General features: G+C 46.4%; 1 protein-coding gene across 4 annotated transcripts in view; it reads left to right on the top strand.

Annotated features, from left to right (window-relative positions):
• The window catches only part of SYK (spleen associated tyrosine kinase), an 82,605-nt gene that overhangs the window by 58,533 nt on the left and 7,136 nt on the right, over positions 1–16,936 (top strand). For all 4 annotated transcript variants that reach the window (XM_047828971.1, XM_047828969.1, XM_047828970.1 and 1 more), the window contains 4 exons: positions 4,747–4,834; positions 6,122–6,299; positions 9,504–9,713; positions 10,861–11,050. In XM_047828971.1, coding sequence (XP_047684927.1) covers positions 4,747–4,834; positions 6,122–6,299; positions 9,504–9,713; positions 10,861–11,050 — 666 coding nt within the window. The remainder of the gene's footprint in view (positions 1–4,746; positions 4,835–6,121; positions 6,300–9,503; positions 9,714–10,860; positions 11,051–16,936) is intronic.

Raw genomic sequence — 16,936 nt, 5'->3', positions numbered from 1 at the left:
GACTTGAAAAAGCTTGTTAATCAGATATTAGAGATGTCCTAATAAAAACTTAGGAGCAGGGATATTTTAAAATTTTCCTTAGAGGTTAGGAACATCTTCACACCTAAACACGGAAACAAAGTCAAATTACGAATGCAAGTATGATTCACCCTCTCCCCACCCCTCCACACACTTGCTTTGAAGACTGGAAATCCTTAAATGAACGAAGCCCCTCCCACTACCAGATGCCAGAATGTTCCTCGTGCTTCGCTAAGCACACAAACGGAGAACCAGCAGTCTGAACAGCAGCATTTAAAATTTTTTTTTCAACGTTTTTTATTTATTTTTGGGACAGAGAGAGACAGAGCATGAACAGGGGAGGGGCAGAGAGAGAGAGGGAGACACAGAATCGGAAACAGGCTCCAGGCTCCGAGCCATCAGCCCAGAGCCCGACGCGGGGCTCGAACTCCCGGACCGTGAGATCGTGACCTGGCTGAAGTCGGACGCTTAACCGACTGCGCCACCCAGGCGCCCCGGAACAGCAGCATTTTAAAAGACAGCACCCCAGCCTCGTGTCACCAAGGCGCGTGCCCTCAAAGCGCCACACAGCAGGGACGTTTACCTCGGTGGAAACGTGTTCCAGAATTTCACATTGAAACCCGTGTTTCGTGCCAACCTCTGCACTGGTGACTGGGGTATTTTTAAGGCTCATATTTAAATACACAGTTCTCCGGGGCTGAGTTGCAAGAGGGAAGGAAAGGAAAGAGGGGTTGTGGAGTCATACCCACTTACACGGTAACGCCGAAGCGGTGCCCCAGACCCTTGAGAAAACGTGTTTCCACGTCACTGTCAAGGGCCACGTTGTGGACCTCTGCTCCGAAGGTGAGAGAGGATCAATCGTGAGGTTCAGGTGTCGGTTGGCGTGAATTTGAAGCAGACTCGGTATCGTTCCGTGCCCTGGCCGAGGAAGTGTGCCTTCGACCGCGGGTCCCTGCTCCCCACTGGGACCACGGTCACGCCACCAGAGACCGGAGCCCCATCCGCAATGGCTCTGAGGCCCACAGCCCCTTCTTAGTCCCTGCAACGGTGACACATATGGGGCCACCTTCATTACTGCTGTGCCTGACTGCAAAATGTCTGTCAAGGAGTCTAAAAATTAAGGTCTAGAAATGGATGTGAGGACACAGCTGCAGACACACAGGTCAGGAAGCTGGGTTACCTGTCGGCGCGGTGAGGACAGTGTATTTTTTACTCGTCTGTTCACTTCTGAATCCCCAGCTTCACATCGGCTCCCAGAGAATATTACGCTTGCGGTCAAGCCCGGCCAGTGAGAGATAGGGGATTCGAATTTCAGACCTAATCTGGTCTTATTTTTATTGTTGTGGAGTGACCTGTTTTCACCTCCGTGCGTTAAAACTGGAAGAAAAGGCGCAAGTTGGTCTTTGGGACGCAGAACACGCAGGGACCTGGCGCCATCTAGTGGTGGCCGGCGGGCCTGAGCTCTGTTTGGAACGTCCGCAAACACGGGGAAAACGCACCTGCCAGCATTTCGTTTACACCTTGTTCTCTATGCAGACAGGGCGCTGATGTTGATTAGGGCGGAATAAACCACCGACACAAATCAGAAAGAATAATGATAAATGATATAATAGGCCCGCAGTATGTTTTTCACTAAATTAAAATGTCATTAAGTTGTAATACTCATCAATACTTTTATAACTTAGCATCCTGCCTCAGAGCCCATTCTGTACAAAGCTTTGAATTCTTTTCAGCTGTGAACCCTCGATCCCAGAGGGTGTTGGGCGTTGTCCTACTAAGTGGCGTATCCATCGAACACTTCCGGAGACAGGAAACTCGTTTCACGTCTTTACTTTCGTCACAGTGTCACTGCCGCCCTGGTAACTGACACGACAGAAAATCTCCCATTTCTTCCAAAGAACATTCTCCAGAGTGTCGTCCCCTGCCCTCCCCCCCCCCCCCAGTGAGGATGAGGAGGACCTGGGGGCGCAGCCAGGGAGCAGATGTGGTTAGTAAGCGTCCTGTGGGGCTCGGTGAGGCCGTGAAGGCTCGTAACAGAGTGGTGGTCCACACGGCCTCCTCGGCTGAAAACGGGGGCCTGCCTGACCTTCTGAGGGAGACCCTAACCCGGCTCCTCACTCCGAGGCAGACGGGGAGTGAGCACCACCCTGCCGATGTCACTGTGGCCGTCACTGGTGGTTCCCACCTGCTCTTGGTGCCCTGGCATCCCTGTCACTTACACACCCCCACCTCTGCTGTCCAAGCCTTCCCTATGGGATTCACTTGTCGGGTCACTGCCTTCTGCCTTTAATTTGTGAAGTCCACTGCTCTGAAGAACATTCGCTCAGGGTGAAGCAGTTATAGCCCCAGGATACTGCTCTAAGGGTCACAGGGCAGGTCTCAAGGTCAGGAGAAGGGGTGCTGGTGCCCTCCCCTTGCCCAGGACGGCGGGTCCTCGTGTCAAAGTTTTGTCTTTGGATCTCTGTTTCCCACCTGCAGCCAAGATCAGAGACGTTGAAAGGATAGTAAATGTAAACCTAAAATAAGCTTTTTTTTTTTTAATTTTTTAATGTTTATTTTTAAGAGAGAGAGAGAGAGAGTACAAGCAGGGGAGGGGCAGAGAGAGAGGGAGACACAGAATCTGAAGCAGGCTCCAGGCCCCGAGCCATTAGCACAGAGCCCAATGCAGGGCTCGAACTCACAGACCATGAGATCATGACCTGAGCCGAAGTCGGACGCTCAACCGACGGAGCCACCCAGGTGCCCCTAAATCGTTTTTATTTTTTTTTATTTAAAAAAAATTTTTTTTTAACGTTTTATTTATTTTTGGGACAGAGAGAGACAGAGCATGAACGGGGAAGGGGCAGAGAGAGAGGGAGACACAGAATCGGAAGCAGGCTCCAGGCTCTGAGCCATCAGCCCAGAGCCTGACGCGGGGCTCGAACTCACGGACCGCGAGATCGTGACCTGGCTGAAGTCGGACGCTTAACCGACTGCGCCACCCAGGCGCCCCGCCCCTAAATCGTTTTTAAATCACACTGACTCATTCTTCACATCTCCTAGCTTTGAGGCATTATCTTCGTTCATTCATTCATTCACTCACTCATTCACTCACTCATTCATTCACTCGTTGGTGCGTGTTTGGCACATTTTTATGGAGCACCAGTGGTGGGCAAGACGAAGCTCGGGTGTAGCGAATGCACGACTGTGCCTTACACCGTTTGCACCCTCGACACGTGGTGCCTCTCCTGTGAGTGCGGCGGGAACGCTCAGGTAGTCGGAGGAGAACGTGGAGCCAGGACCACCGGTTGACACGTGAGAGCGGGCGTCCGTAGCCTGGTCACCTGGGCCTTTGCCACTGCGAGCAGTGGGCCCGTGGCGCTCGGTAGTCGGCCTGAACAAGGAGGTCAAGGTTTTGGAGACAAGGGGCCGAGGCGTGGCCGTGGTGCCTTGTGACTCTATTATCGTACTTGTGGTTCCGGGTCCTGTGATGTCAGGAGGGCGGGTGAGGACGCATTGTGTGGCTCAAAACAAGTGGCAATGTAAAATTAAGCTTGATGTCTCCGTTTCTTTAAATTTCTCCAAAGTCTGGCAGTATTTCACTTCTTCGTGGCCGGTGTTTGGGCGCCGATGAGGTTCATGGGTATGTAAACCCCTATTCAAGTCACACCAAAACCAAAAACAGAGTTTGAATTGTGATTTTTTTTTTCCACGAACCAAATTGACCAATTGACCCTTGTTTTCAGTTGAGGGGGTGGAGGTGGCCAGGAAGACTCAAGATGGAGACTTTCAGGAGGGAAAGTTTATAGGGACGTAAGGAGTAGGTCGTCCCCACACCCTCTTATTTCATAATGCAAATTAACGCACATCAAATAAATAATGAGACTCGTTGCCGTTAATAACGGCCAGCAAACCGTTTTCCGTTACCTGCTCGGAGTACTGGGCAGATTTCTTTTCCTTTGGGTTCGGAAAACAGGTTCCCCCCCCCCTGCACGGGGTCTGTGATTATTGTCATTATTAGCAGCACTGGGCTCTGGCCAGCGGCAGCCACGTCTCCATGGGACCGATAGCTCACTGGCCGGTGCCCCCCCTCTGGCATCTCCCCCACACGTAGCTAGATCTCCGTGGAGGGTAAGATACAGGCAGAAACTAGGACTGTGTAGACGCTTTGGAGTCAGGGAGGGCGTGGAAGCAGCTAGTAGATATTCACAGTTTCTTCTTTTTTAATGTTTATTTATTTTTGAGTGGGGGAGGGGCAGAGAGAGAGGGAGACACAGAATCCGAAGCAGCTCCAGGCCCTGAGCTGTCAGCACAGAGTCCGACACGGGGCTCGAACCCACGAACCGTGAGATCGTGACCTGAGCTCAAGTCGAACGCTTAACTGACTGAGCCACCCAGGCGCCCCTCAGTGTTTCTTCTTAAATAACTTTAATAGGACATAAAAGTGAAAAGAAAGAGTTGAGCCAGGAAGACAAATCCAAGGGATCTTTTGATAGGCGGAAACGGGATTGAAAAGGGTCTGTGAGCGGGGACCCCCTGCGCGAGCTCTGTTTAGCCTTCGCGGGGTCCAAACAGCTGCCCGAAGAATGAGATAAGCCACGTGGTTTTTTTGTCTCTCTTCCTGATTCTTTCCTTTGTCTTCTCTGCGTAAGTTCAAATGTGATTCTTTGAAACTACAAGTAACTGTGCAGATCAGTCCGACAGAGCACCCGTGAAGGAAAGTGACCTGCTGTCGTCTGTGTGCTTCAGGCCTCCACATCCCAAGGGAGCCGGCCAGAGAGCGCCGTGACCTTCAATCCGTACGAGCCGGACCGCGGGCCCTGGCCCACGGACAGAGGTGAGAAACGCACTCGTGGGTCGCCGGCCATTCACCGCACCGCAGTCGCGCCGGCCCGACTTAGCGGTGGCTCAGCGTGGGTGACGCTGCTGGCCGGTGGCCGGTGGCGGGTGTCACCTGCCTGGGACCAATGGTGTTCTGGGGCATGAAGAGGTCTCCGAGGCCTCCCTGTCGGGGACACGGCCTCACGGAAAGCGTTCTTCCATGCTGCTGCTCCAGAAGGGCTCTTCCGGTAACCCCGCCAGTTCACGGCTGTAGGACCGCGTCCTTGGAAGGGTGTGTGTGTCCGTCTACCGCCAACACGCTTCAGCAGAAGGGGCGGTGACGCGGGGCTGCTCCAGACGGAAGGGATGTCTGGGTGGCTGGAATTCTCCCCGCACTGAGGGAAGTGCAGGGGCCCTGAGGCCACAGGAGGGCCCAGTTCACGAGGGCGCACCACACCCTCCGTGAAGCCCGCAGCCCTCGGCCAGACTGGTCGTCACAAGTGGGAACCCTTTCCGGGTTCTCCGTGTGACTCTGGGTTACATTTTTATCGGTGAGCTTGGTCAGTCCGTGCATTGCTGCAGAAACGAGCCCCAAACTTAGCAGCTTAAAATGACCGCGGTTGTCGAAGGGTCTCCTGCGGGTCAGGGGTTTGGGCACGCCGGGCAGGGGGGAGGCCGGGGCGAGGCTGGAGCACGGGGGCCGGCCGGCATCTCGCCCCTGCTTCGTCCAGGGGCCTCCGCGGCCGTCTCCTGGCGGGGGCTGGCGTGGGCTTGCTCACAGCGTGGAAAGCGTCCGGACGGCCCGACGCCTCGCGTGGTGTCTGAAGCTCGAGAGCCATGTTTCCAGCCAACAGTGCAGATGGTTCCTGGTCCTTTACAACCTCGCCCGAGTGTATACAGACGTCCCTTCCCATACATTCTGTTGGTTGACGTTGACACAGTTACAAAAGCCACTGGGGGCCGAGGGGGCATGACACAGACCTCACCCCTCAGTAGAAGGCGTGTCAGAATTTTTACATGCGGTTGGAAGGCCTCCCTCCGTCTTTGCCCCCGGCATCGAAAGACCCTTTCTCTATGCACATTCGTGCGAGAATGGGGTCGGGCCCGGCGGGGAAGAGGGGCTTTTCACTGCCCCCCCCCCAACAAACTGGGAGAGACTGTGCTCACTGGCGCCGTAACCGCACGAGGTGACCAAGGTCTGGAAAGGGGAGGTGGGGGGGGGGCAGGAGGCCGGGGGCGGGAGACGATGGGAGTTTCACCGGGGGTCGGGCCCCAAGCTCGTGTCTTCCGGACCGCCCTGCAGATGCCCAGAGAGAGGCCTTGCCCATGGACACCGAGGTGTATGAAAGCCCGTATGCGGACCCCGAGGAGATCAGGCCCAAGGAAGTCTACCTGGACCGCAAGCTGCTGACCCTGGAGGACAACGAACTGGGCTCTGGTAACTTCGGGACCGTGAAGAAGGGCTACTACCAGATGAAAAAGTAAGTCATGGCTGCAACACCGCCCCGCACGTCCTCCCGCGAGCGGACCTTCTGGGCACCACCTGCAAATGCACATCCCAAACACAAGTACAACCCGGCACAGCTGAATCTTTGTTAGCAAGTCCATTCGTGTTCATTTCTGGTACAGTGACAATGCGAGCATCCATTGCATATGGGAACTACGTAAATACTAATAACCTGTGTTAGGGTGGCGTGAGCGTGCCTTTTAGAGAATTAGAGGGTAGAAACAAGCAAAATGTGATAAATGTAGAACATCGTATTTATGCCCCCCAGATACCACTACTGTTAACTAACAACAGTGTGCGTGTGTGCGTGTTCAGTTATTTTATCTTATTTATTAAATTATGTCCTATTTCTCTTACCCATAAAATTCCTGATTACAAACATCATGAGTGAAATGACTTATTTGCTTTTTCCTACATTTTCAAATAACAGCACATGTCATAGGATAAATAGAATTGCTGGGTCACTGAGATCGCCGTACGTGACTTGCTCTTTAGAAGGCGTCCCACAGAGACGGTGCAGGAAAGATACTGGTCTGTATGGTCTTTCCAGACACACCATATCTCTGAACGTGCGTGTTGGCACTAGCGTGTTAACTGATAATCGGGTTTAGCTGTTAGATATTATTTTAAATTGAAGACATTTTATCAATGTTTTTTCTTACGTAAGTAGATCTACATTATTCAAGCGTCAAGAATCTTCAAGTGCGAAAGCACGCACGGAAACTCTTGCTTTCAATATCGTTTTGCTGGGTGTGTGTAATCGACTGATATGCTCATTTGAAGATACATGTACACATATCACAGTTATTTGTGAAATGAATATAAATTACCCTGTATTAAGGCATAAATTTTCTTCACTAGTTTGTGACACTTACATTCCTTGCTTAATCAAATACACGAATTAACATAGGCATAACTATAGAGACGTAATTTCAGCTAGAGGATTTGGGGAGAGGAGAGGCCAGGTAGGTCAATTTAGGGCAAAATGATGTCTTCACAATAGTGAGTCTTCCAATCAATAAACATAACCCATTTTTCCACTTATGTGGCTCTTGACTTCTCAGGTTTCTCTCAAGTAGGGTTGTTTCATTTTCTATACAGAGTGTAATTTTCTGTGTAGAGTGTTGTTTCCTGTGTAGGGTGTTGTTTCCTGTGTTGGGTGTAGTTTCTGTGTTGGGTGTAGTTTCCTCTATAGGGTGTTGTTTCCTGTGTATAGCTTCTTGTATAGAGTGTAGCTTCCTGTGTGGGTTGTAGTTTTCTGTGTAGGGTGTAGTTTCTGTGTAGGGTGTAGTTTCCTTTGTAGCAGTCTTGGATTTCTTCTTGGATTCATTTGGAGGTATTTAGTATTTTAGATGTTAATATATATGCTATAGTTTTTAGAATTTCATTGGCTAATCTCCAGTGTTGCTTGGATATGGAAATAGAACCAGTTTCACCTCTTGACTTGATCATCAGCATCCTTGACTGAATTCATCCGTTACCCCTCAAATCATTTCTAGTCATTTATCGGTGTATTCTTTGACCTGAAATGTGTCATCTGTGAATAAAGACAGTTTTATTTCATCCTGTCTAATCCTTATGCTTTGATATTTCTTTCTTGCCTTGTTGTATTAGCCCAGAATTGTGGCTCAATGTTGAATAAAACTGGAAGTAACCTCATTTCTCATTCTTGATTTTGTGAAGGGGGATACTTTAAATATCTCACTATTAGGTTTGTAGCTGCTCTTTATCAGATTAGGAAAGTTTCCATCGGTTCTTACTCTCTGAGAGATTTATTTTTAATCATGAATGTATATTACAGTTTACTGAGTACTTGTTTTCCTCTGCTGAGATGACCTTATGGTTTTTCTCCTTTATTGTGTTTACATGGTGAAGTACACTGATTGATTTTCAAATGTTAAAGCCACCTCTCATTCAGATGTTAAAACCAACAAGATGTGGAACACACACATCTTGTTTGTGAATTACATACTCATTCTACCTTTTTCATAACTCAGTGAATTTAATTTACTAATACTTCTCTTAGAATATTTGCATTTATGTTCATGAGAGATTTCAGTAGCTTATTTTCTTGGAATTTCTTTGCCTGGTTTTGGCATCAGGGTAATGCTGGCCTCATAAGATGAGTTGGGGGCTTCCTTCCTCTTTTCTTTTCTTGAGGGGACTGTGGGTGTTTTTTCTTCCTTAAGAAAGGACGGGTTGGGAAGAATCAAGAGATTTTTGCTCTTCATTTTGATCCCTACCTCACGTCGTATGCAAACCCAGTTCCACACGGATGGTGGACTGAAATGTGGAAAGGTACAATGATAAAACTATCTAGAAATAACATAGGGAAATATGTCCATGATTGCAGAAGGGCGAGGGATGCTCTTGGGGTGCTGGGGGTGTGTTTGTGTAGGAACTACAGTGTGTGTTCAGTGTGGAAACACTTGTTAAGATCTGCACAGAAGGTGTCTGTGTCTTTCTGAACGTATGTTAGTTAGACTTACTCTGTTACTCTCTTATTCTACCTGTTTTGTGGGACAGACCTATTTTTATTCTCCCACTTGGGGGTTCAACCAACGAGGTGTAATTCCTGTGTGGGAATTGTATCATAGAGAAATGCATTTTTCTAAATCCTCCACAGTTAAGTTCCACCCATTTATTTCAGTCCCATTATATCAGAATATTTTCAGGAGGTCAAATGTGACCTATGTGATGTTGTTATGAGAAAATGAAAAACAGTTAATTTTTTACAAACTTGTTGAAGCTTGCTTAAAAGCATCGGTGCCCAGTTTTAAAAAGTGTTTTGTAAACAATGAGCCTGAACAGTGTGTGCTTTTCAATTCTGCATCCAGAAATTCATTTTAAACATATATCAAAGGAACATTGTATTCACATACATCACAGATCACCTGTAGATGGTATAGGAACTCATGCATGTCATGGTTTGTAAGGTTTATTTGAAAGCTACTCATATTCTATAATATTTAGGCTCTGCTTGCTCGGACTGTTCTTCAGCTCCCCCCTTTAACTAATGAAGGGCGACTCTCTTTGTCTATAAAGCAGAGAGAATGTGGTTGCAGCTGTTTCCAGAACCCCATTTCTAGCAGAGCAGTTACGCCCCGCGGAAGGCAATTACCTAAACCCTAGCCACTTTGAAAACTTTCTTTCTTATGTGTTACGATTTCTTTCGCAGAGTCGTGAAAACGGTGGCTGTGAAGATTCTGAAGAACGAGGCTAACGACCCCGCTCTTAAAGATGAGTTATTAGCGGAAGCCAATGTCATGCAGCAGCTCGATAACCCTTACATCGTGCGCATGATCGGCATCTGTGAAGCCGAGTCCTGGATGCTGGTGATGGAGATGGCGGAACTGGGTCCGCTCAACAAGTATTTACAACAGAACAGGTAACTTTGCGTAGGCCGGAAGCTTACACTGTGCTGGGGCAAAACTCACCAGCCCAGTGTACGTCATAGCCCGATTTCTCTGGGAAGCTTTGTCTCCTCCCATGCCTTCCCAGTGTTGGCCTACCCTTACGGGGCCTTGAGGGAGGAGGGAAAAGAGCTGTAGTCTTCCGATCAAATGTTCTTTTTGCACTTGTTGTGCTAAGAAAACCTCCAGTCCAACAATTTCGTCTTCTTCATGGTCCTTTGCTCACTCCCAATTGCCCAGTGATAGAATCCGCCATAGAAGAAGGCTCCCCTCGCTGGCAGAGCATGCCCTGCCTAGTGAGAGAAATATTGAACATTCATTTTTATTTTTTTAAGTGTATTTACTTTAAGTGATTGGGGGAGGGGCGGGGGGGGGGGGGAGAGAGAGAATCCCAGGGAAGCTCCGTGCTGTCAGTGCAGAGCCCAACGTGGGGCTCAAACCCACCAACTGTGAGATCATGACCTGAGCCAAAGTTGGACGCTTAACTGACGGAGCCACCCAGGCGCCCCCAAAATCAACATTTTTAAAGGGGAGATAGTGATGTCTTATGTGTCTGGCTGACCTCTACATTCCTACAAGTAATTCTGAAAATATCTGTTGCTATCAATGGGTTACAACTGTTGGTGGGGTATTCCTGCTGGGCTCATCTACAGCCATTGTTGAGAGGGAGGAACTCCCATGGAGTAAGTCGTACGAACAGCCACCGACTACTTTGTCCCGTTGGCTACATTGCGTTTGTATTCTACTCAGATTGTGTCTTTAATCTGCAGAGAAGGGAGGCGCCATTAACCTCACTCCACAGGTAAGAAACGGAGACTCAGTTGGTGTTGTTACCTGTCCCATTTTGGAACAAGGGTTCCAACCGAAGCCCGGCCCTCCGTGAGTGGGGGCTGCCCATGCCATTGTGCAACTTCTCACGCAGTTCAAAGCACACCTTGAAAAGCGTACCGGTTCGAGACCAGGACAATGGTGCTCGGCTTTGGGCAGCCATAGATCAACAAGGTTTTTGTCACCAGTTGTTACTCTGACGGACAATAGGCAATGCGTGGACCCCTCTGCCTACCTGAGGAGCATACTTGAACTACAGTTTGCTATCACTCATGACACATCTGTAACTTTCAGGCACGTCAAGGATAAGAACATCATAGAGCTGGTTCATCAGGTTTCTATGGGAATGAAGTATCTGGAGGAGAGCAATTTTGTGCACAGAGATCTGGCGGCAAGAAACGTCTTGCTGGTTACTCAACACTATGCCAAGATCAGTGATTTTGGACTTTCCAAAGCGCTCCGTGCTGATGAAAACTACTACAAGGTAGGAATAACTTAGCCAGTATTCAAAGCAGCAGGTACTGAGAATCTGAAATGCAAATGTCTGTGTTCCGGGGGTACGTGGGCAGCTCAGTCCGTTGAGCGTCCCACTCTTGATTTCAGTTCAGGTCGTGATTCCCCAGGTCGTGGGATCGAGCTCTGCATCTTAAGCCCTGCTTAAGATTCTCTCTCTGTCTCTGTCTCTCTTTCTCCCTCTCTTTTCCCTTCCCTCACTCACACACTCTCACCCTCTCCCTCTGCCCTTCCCTCACTCATGCTGTCTCTCTCTCTCTGTCATCCTCCCTCTCAAAAAAAAATAGCTATAGCTACAACAATTTGTTAGTGGATGCACAATATTAAAAGATATAACTTATGACACCAAAAAACACAAAATATGATGGGGAGGGACGAAAGGGCAGAATTGTTTTACATTTATAAGATGTTTTGTGTAAGCCTCAATATAATGACAAAGAGCTGAGTTGTGCACATAAGACAGAAGAGAATCTAAGCACACCGCGACGAGAAACCATCCAATCACAAAGGAAGACAACAAGAGAGGAAGGAAAGAACTACAAAACAGCTGGAAAACAGTAAGATGGCATTCGTAAGTTCCTAACCTGTCAATAATTATTTTAATGTAAATGGATTAAATTCTCCAATCAAAAATAGAGAGTCGCAGAATAAATTTAAAAAACCTACAAGACTCAACTGCATGCTGCCTACAAGAGAGTCCCTTCAGCTTTAAGGACACACATAAACTCAAGGTGAAGGGATGGGAAAGAGACCCCATGAAAATGGAGACCAAAAAGTAGCAGAAGTAGCTATATCAGACAGAACGGACTTTAGGCCAAACACCATACCAAGAAACAAAGAAGGGCATCACGTGATAATGGTGAAGTTGACTCTTTACGAGGATACAACAACTTTAAATATGTATGCGTGCGACATTGGAGAACCATCTGAATACAACCTGAATGAACAAATACTAAAAGACCTGGAGGGACAAATAGACAATAGCACAATAACAGTAGGGGGTTTTAATACCCCACTTTTAATGATGGATAGGTCATCCACGCAGAAAATCAATAAGGAAACATTGGACTTGAACTATACTTTAGGCCAAATGGACCCAACAGTAGTCACAGGTGAATTCTACCAAACATTTAAAGGAGAATTATTAATACCAGTCCTTCTCAAACTCATTTTACAAGGCCAACATTACCCTGATCCCAAGGTACCACAAACAAAACTATAGGCCAAAGTCCCTGATGAACACGCACGCAGAAATTGTCTGTAAAATACTCGCAAACTGAGTTCAACAACCCATTGAAAGAATCCTACACCATGGACAAGTGGTAATTATCCTTGGATGCAAGAATGGCTTAACATCTGCAAAACAATAAATGTGATATACTGCATTAATAGAACGAAGGCTAAAAATCCTATGGTCATCTCAATAGATGCAGGAAAAGCATTTGACAAAATTCGGTGGCCTTTCATGATACTTTCAACAAAGTGGGGATGGAAGGAATATGCCTCAACACAGTGAAGGCCACATATCACAGGCGCGCAGCTAACATCAGTCTCAATGGAAAAAGGTTGAGAGCTTTCCCTCTAAGATCAGGAACAAGACAAGAGTGTCTGCTCACAGCACTCCTATCCAACATAGTAGTGGAAGTCCTAGCCAGAGCGATCAGGCAAGGAAAATAAATAAAAGCCATCTATACCTAAAAGGTAGAATAGAATTGTCTTTATTTGCAGTTGATGTGATCTTACATAGAGAAAACACTGAAGATTCTACCAAGAAACCATTACAACCCATCAATCCGGTAAAGTACAAGATGCAAAACCAACTTGCAGAAATCAGTTGCATCTCGACGCACCAACAATACACTGTCTGAAAAAGAAATAAAAGCTCATTTACCATTGTATCAAAATGATAAAATACTTAGGAATGAATTTCAATAAGGAAGTAAAAGATCTAAACACTGAAAATTGTAAAATACTGGAAAGAAATGGAAGAAGAAGACAAATAAAATGAAAAGATATCCTCCACTCATGGATTGAGAGCTAATATTGTCCATACTACTCAAAGCCATCTATATGTTTAATGCAAATCCCTATCAGGATTCCAATGGCATTTTTTTTCAGAGATAGAAAACAAATTCTGAAATTCATATGGAACCCAAAAGGCCCCAAGTAGCCAAAGCAATCTTGAGAAAAACAAAGCTGCAGTCATCATGCTCCCTGGTTTCAAACCACACTACAAAGCTATAGTGATCAAAGCAGTATGGTACTGATGTAAATAAAGACACATGGGCCAGTGGGACAGAACCAAGAGCCCAGAAATAACCCTAAAATAATAGCCAACTGATAATACTTGACAAGGGAGCCAAGAATGCTCAGGAAAGGACAGTCTCTTCAGTAATAAATGGTGCCGGTAAAACTGGATGTTCGCACGCAAAAGGAGGAAATTGGACCCCTATATCGTACCACTCACAAAAATTAACTCAAAATGGATGAAGGACTCAAACATAAGACCTGAAACCACAAAAGTCCTAGAAGAAAACATATGAAAAATGCTCCTCGACATTGGTCTTGGCAATGAAGATTGCCAATTTTTTGGATATGACACCAAAAGTCCAAGCGACAAAAGCAGAAATCAACTAATGAGATTATGTCAATTTAAAAAGTTGTTGTACAGGGGCGCCTGGGCGGCTCCGTTGGTTAAGCGTCCGACTTCGGCTCAGGTCATGATCTCGCAGTCCATGAGTTCGAGTCCCGTGTCAGGCTCTGTGCTGACAGCTCGGAGCCTGGAGCCTGCTTCAGATTCTGTCTCCCTCTCTCTCTGACCCTCCCCCATTCATGCTCTGTCTCTCTCTGTCTCAAAAGTAAATAAACATTAAAAAATTTTTTTTTAAGTTGTACAACAAAAGAAACAACAGAGTGAAAGTCAACCAATGGAATGAGAGAAAATATTTGCAAACCAAGGCGTAAATATTGAAAATCTATAAGGAATTCATACAATCAATAGCAAAAAAGTACAATAAAATAAAAATCATATTTTAAAATGCACAAAGGACCTGAATAAACATTTTCTATTCTTTTTCTGTATTTCTGTAACCAAAGAGGACATACAAATGGCCAACAGGTACATCTAAAGGATCACAAATCATCAGGGAAATGCAAATCACTGAGATACCACCTTACACCTGTCAGAATGGATATTATCAAAAAAATAAAAAATAACAGGTGTTGGTAAGGATGTGGAGAAAAGGGAACCCTCTTGCACTGTTGGTAGGAATGTCAGTTGGTGCAGCCAGTATGGAAAACAGCATGGGGAGCCCTTAAAAAATTAAGAATAGGACTCCCATGTGATCCAACAATCTCACTTCTGTGCATTTATCTGAAAGAAATGAAATCACCATCTAGCAGAGATATCTACACACTCTCATATTTATTGCAGTCATTACATACAGTAGGCAAGATAAAGAAGCAACCTAAATATCGAACAATGGATGAATGGATCAAGAAGACGTGATGTGGTGTGTGTGTGTGTGTGTGTGTGTGTGTGTGTGTTGGTTTAAAATACAGACAACCACATGGGATACGTCAACCATAACAAAAGGAGGAAATCTATTTGCAACAACACGGATGGTCCTCGAGGGCATTATGCTGACTGATAAGCCAAACAGAGAAAGAGAAATACTGCATGCTTTCACTTATATGTGGAATTTAAAAGCCAAACTCACAGAAACAGTAGATTCTGGTTGTCCGGGACTGAGGGGTAGAGGAGATGAGAAGATGGTAGTCTCAGAACGTAAACTTTTAGTTATCAGAGGAATAAATTCTGGGGGTCTGTGTTTGGTATGGTGCCTGCAGCCTATAGGACCGTGCTATATATATACGTGGAAGTTGCTACGAGAACAGATCTCGCATGTTCTCCCCACAACAACGAGCAATGGTAATTTTGTCAGATGAAGGATGTGCTAAGTAACCTTACTCTGGTAAACATCTTGCGATATCTGTGTGGCTCAGTCACCGTAGCGTGCATGTTAGAAGCGACACGGAGATCACGCACTCCTGAAAAGACGGAGACATGGACCATTTCTTTGAGAAGACAGGGTGAAATGGAACAGAATCGAGAGCTACACAGCATTACAGAGAAATGATACTAATGGAAGCACATCTGTGCGTGACAACGTGACCTTGCGCCGAACACAAATGCCCTTTGATCCTGCAGCTCTGCCCTGCACGGGGCACAGATACACACGGCCAGTAATGTTCGTTCTAGAGTGACGTGTAATAGCAAACATCAGGAAACTGCCTCATGGTCTCTCGGTGGGAGGCTGATTACATCAGTCGTACTAGATTTATAGGAGGCATGCAATTAACTCTTCTAAAAGTGACTATTTGCGCGTGCTGATGTGGAAATATATCTACAACACGTGCTTGAGCAGCACCATTAAAAAATGAAGTGCAAAGCATACGCTCCTAGCTTTTCCACCTCCAAAAACATATATATTCCCTCTCTGTACTCGTATATAGATTTTTCTGGAAAGATTCAGGACAAACTACCAAACACGGCCGTCTCCGTGGATGAGGATTTGGAGTTGGTGGAGAGAGATTTACCTTTTTGATGTATATAGGATTTGTCAAAGGGTTACCTTTGTATCACCTCAAAATTAAAATTAAAACCAAAATGACACACGAGTATATTGTTCACAACGTTTGAAGTCAGAATCTAAAAATAATGCATAACATGATTGAGATGGAAGTGTAATCAGTGTGTCGTTTAGAGACGGGCCATGGTATCTGTGCTCTCAGGCCGATGTTCCCGGGCTGTCCCCTCTCAACCCACCACCTCCCTCCCCACGAGGGTGCTTGTGACGGTTCCGTCCACAGGACGTAGCAGAACTTACGTGCACCAGACTCCAAGCCTTAAAGGGTTTCGCGGGGCACGATTCTGATCTCTTTACTACCGCTTGCTTTTTTATTTTATTTTTTTTTATTGTTTATTTTTGAGAGAGAGAGAGTGTGTGTGTGTAAGCAGGGGAGGGACAGAGAGAGAGGGAGACACAGAATCCGAAGCAGGCTCCAGGCTCTGAGCTGTCAGCACAGAGCCCGATGTATGGCTTGAACTCATGAGCCTTGAGATCATGACCTGAGTCGAAGTCGGACGCTTAGCCGACTGAGCCACCCAAGTGCCCCTACCACTTGCTTTTTGAAATTAGAAAGTTTAAAGCATTTTGGGGGCGCCTGGCTGGCTTAGTCAGTGGACCATGCAACTCTTGATATCAGGCTTATGAGTTCGAGCCCCACGTTGGGTGTAGAGATTACTTAAAAATGAAATCTTTTTTTAAAAAAAGTTTAAAACAGATTTTAAGCAATACTTGCAATCTGTAACAAAATAATTAATGTTGGCTTAAAATCACGGACAAAAACACAGTGATAGTTAAAGATGCTACAGCCTAGTATTTCTTGGAGCGTGACCATGGGATCTTGATGCTTGACTCTTTGCATGTTGCAACAAGCTCCATGAAATATGAGTCACTCAGGAAGAGGTGAGAGAAAAAAGACAAAAAGGTACAAGAAATACGGTCTGAATCTTAAAAATATGTACTTAAATCTAGGGGCGCTTGGGTGGTTCAGTCAGTTAAGTGTCTGACTTCGGTTCAGGTCATGATCTCCCTGTTCGTGGGTTCGAGCCCCGCGTCGGGCTCTTTGCTGACAGCTCAGAGCCTGGAGCCTGCCTCGGATTCTGTGTCTCCCCCTCTCTCTGCCCCTCCCCTGCTCGTGCTCTCTCTCTCTCTCTGTCACAAAAATAAACATTAAAAAAATTAATATTTATTTAAATCTTAAAAATTTAAGATTTAGTCATAGTTTTAAG

The sequence above is a fragment of the Prionailurus viverrinus genome, chromosome D4, assembly GCF_022837055.1.
Source record: "Prionailurus viverrinus isolate Anna chromosome D4, UM_Priviv_1.0, whole genome shotgun sequence".
Taxonomy (NCBI): Eukaryota; Metazoa; Chordata; class Mammalia; order Carnivora; family Felidae; genus Prionailurus; species Prionailurus viverrinus.
This window is presented reverse-complemented; position numbering and strand designations above follow the sequence as displayed.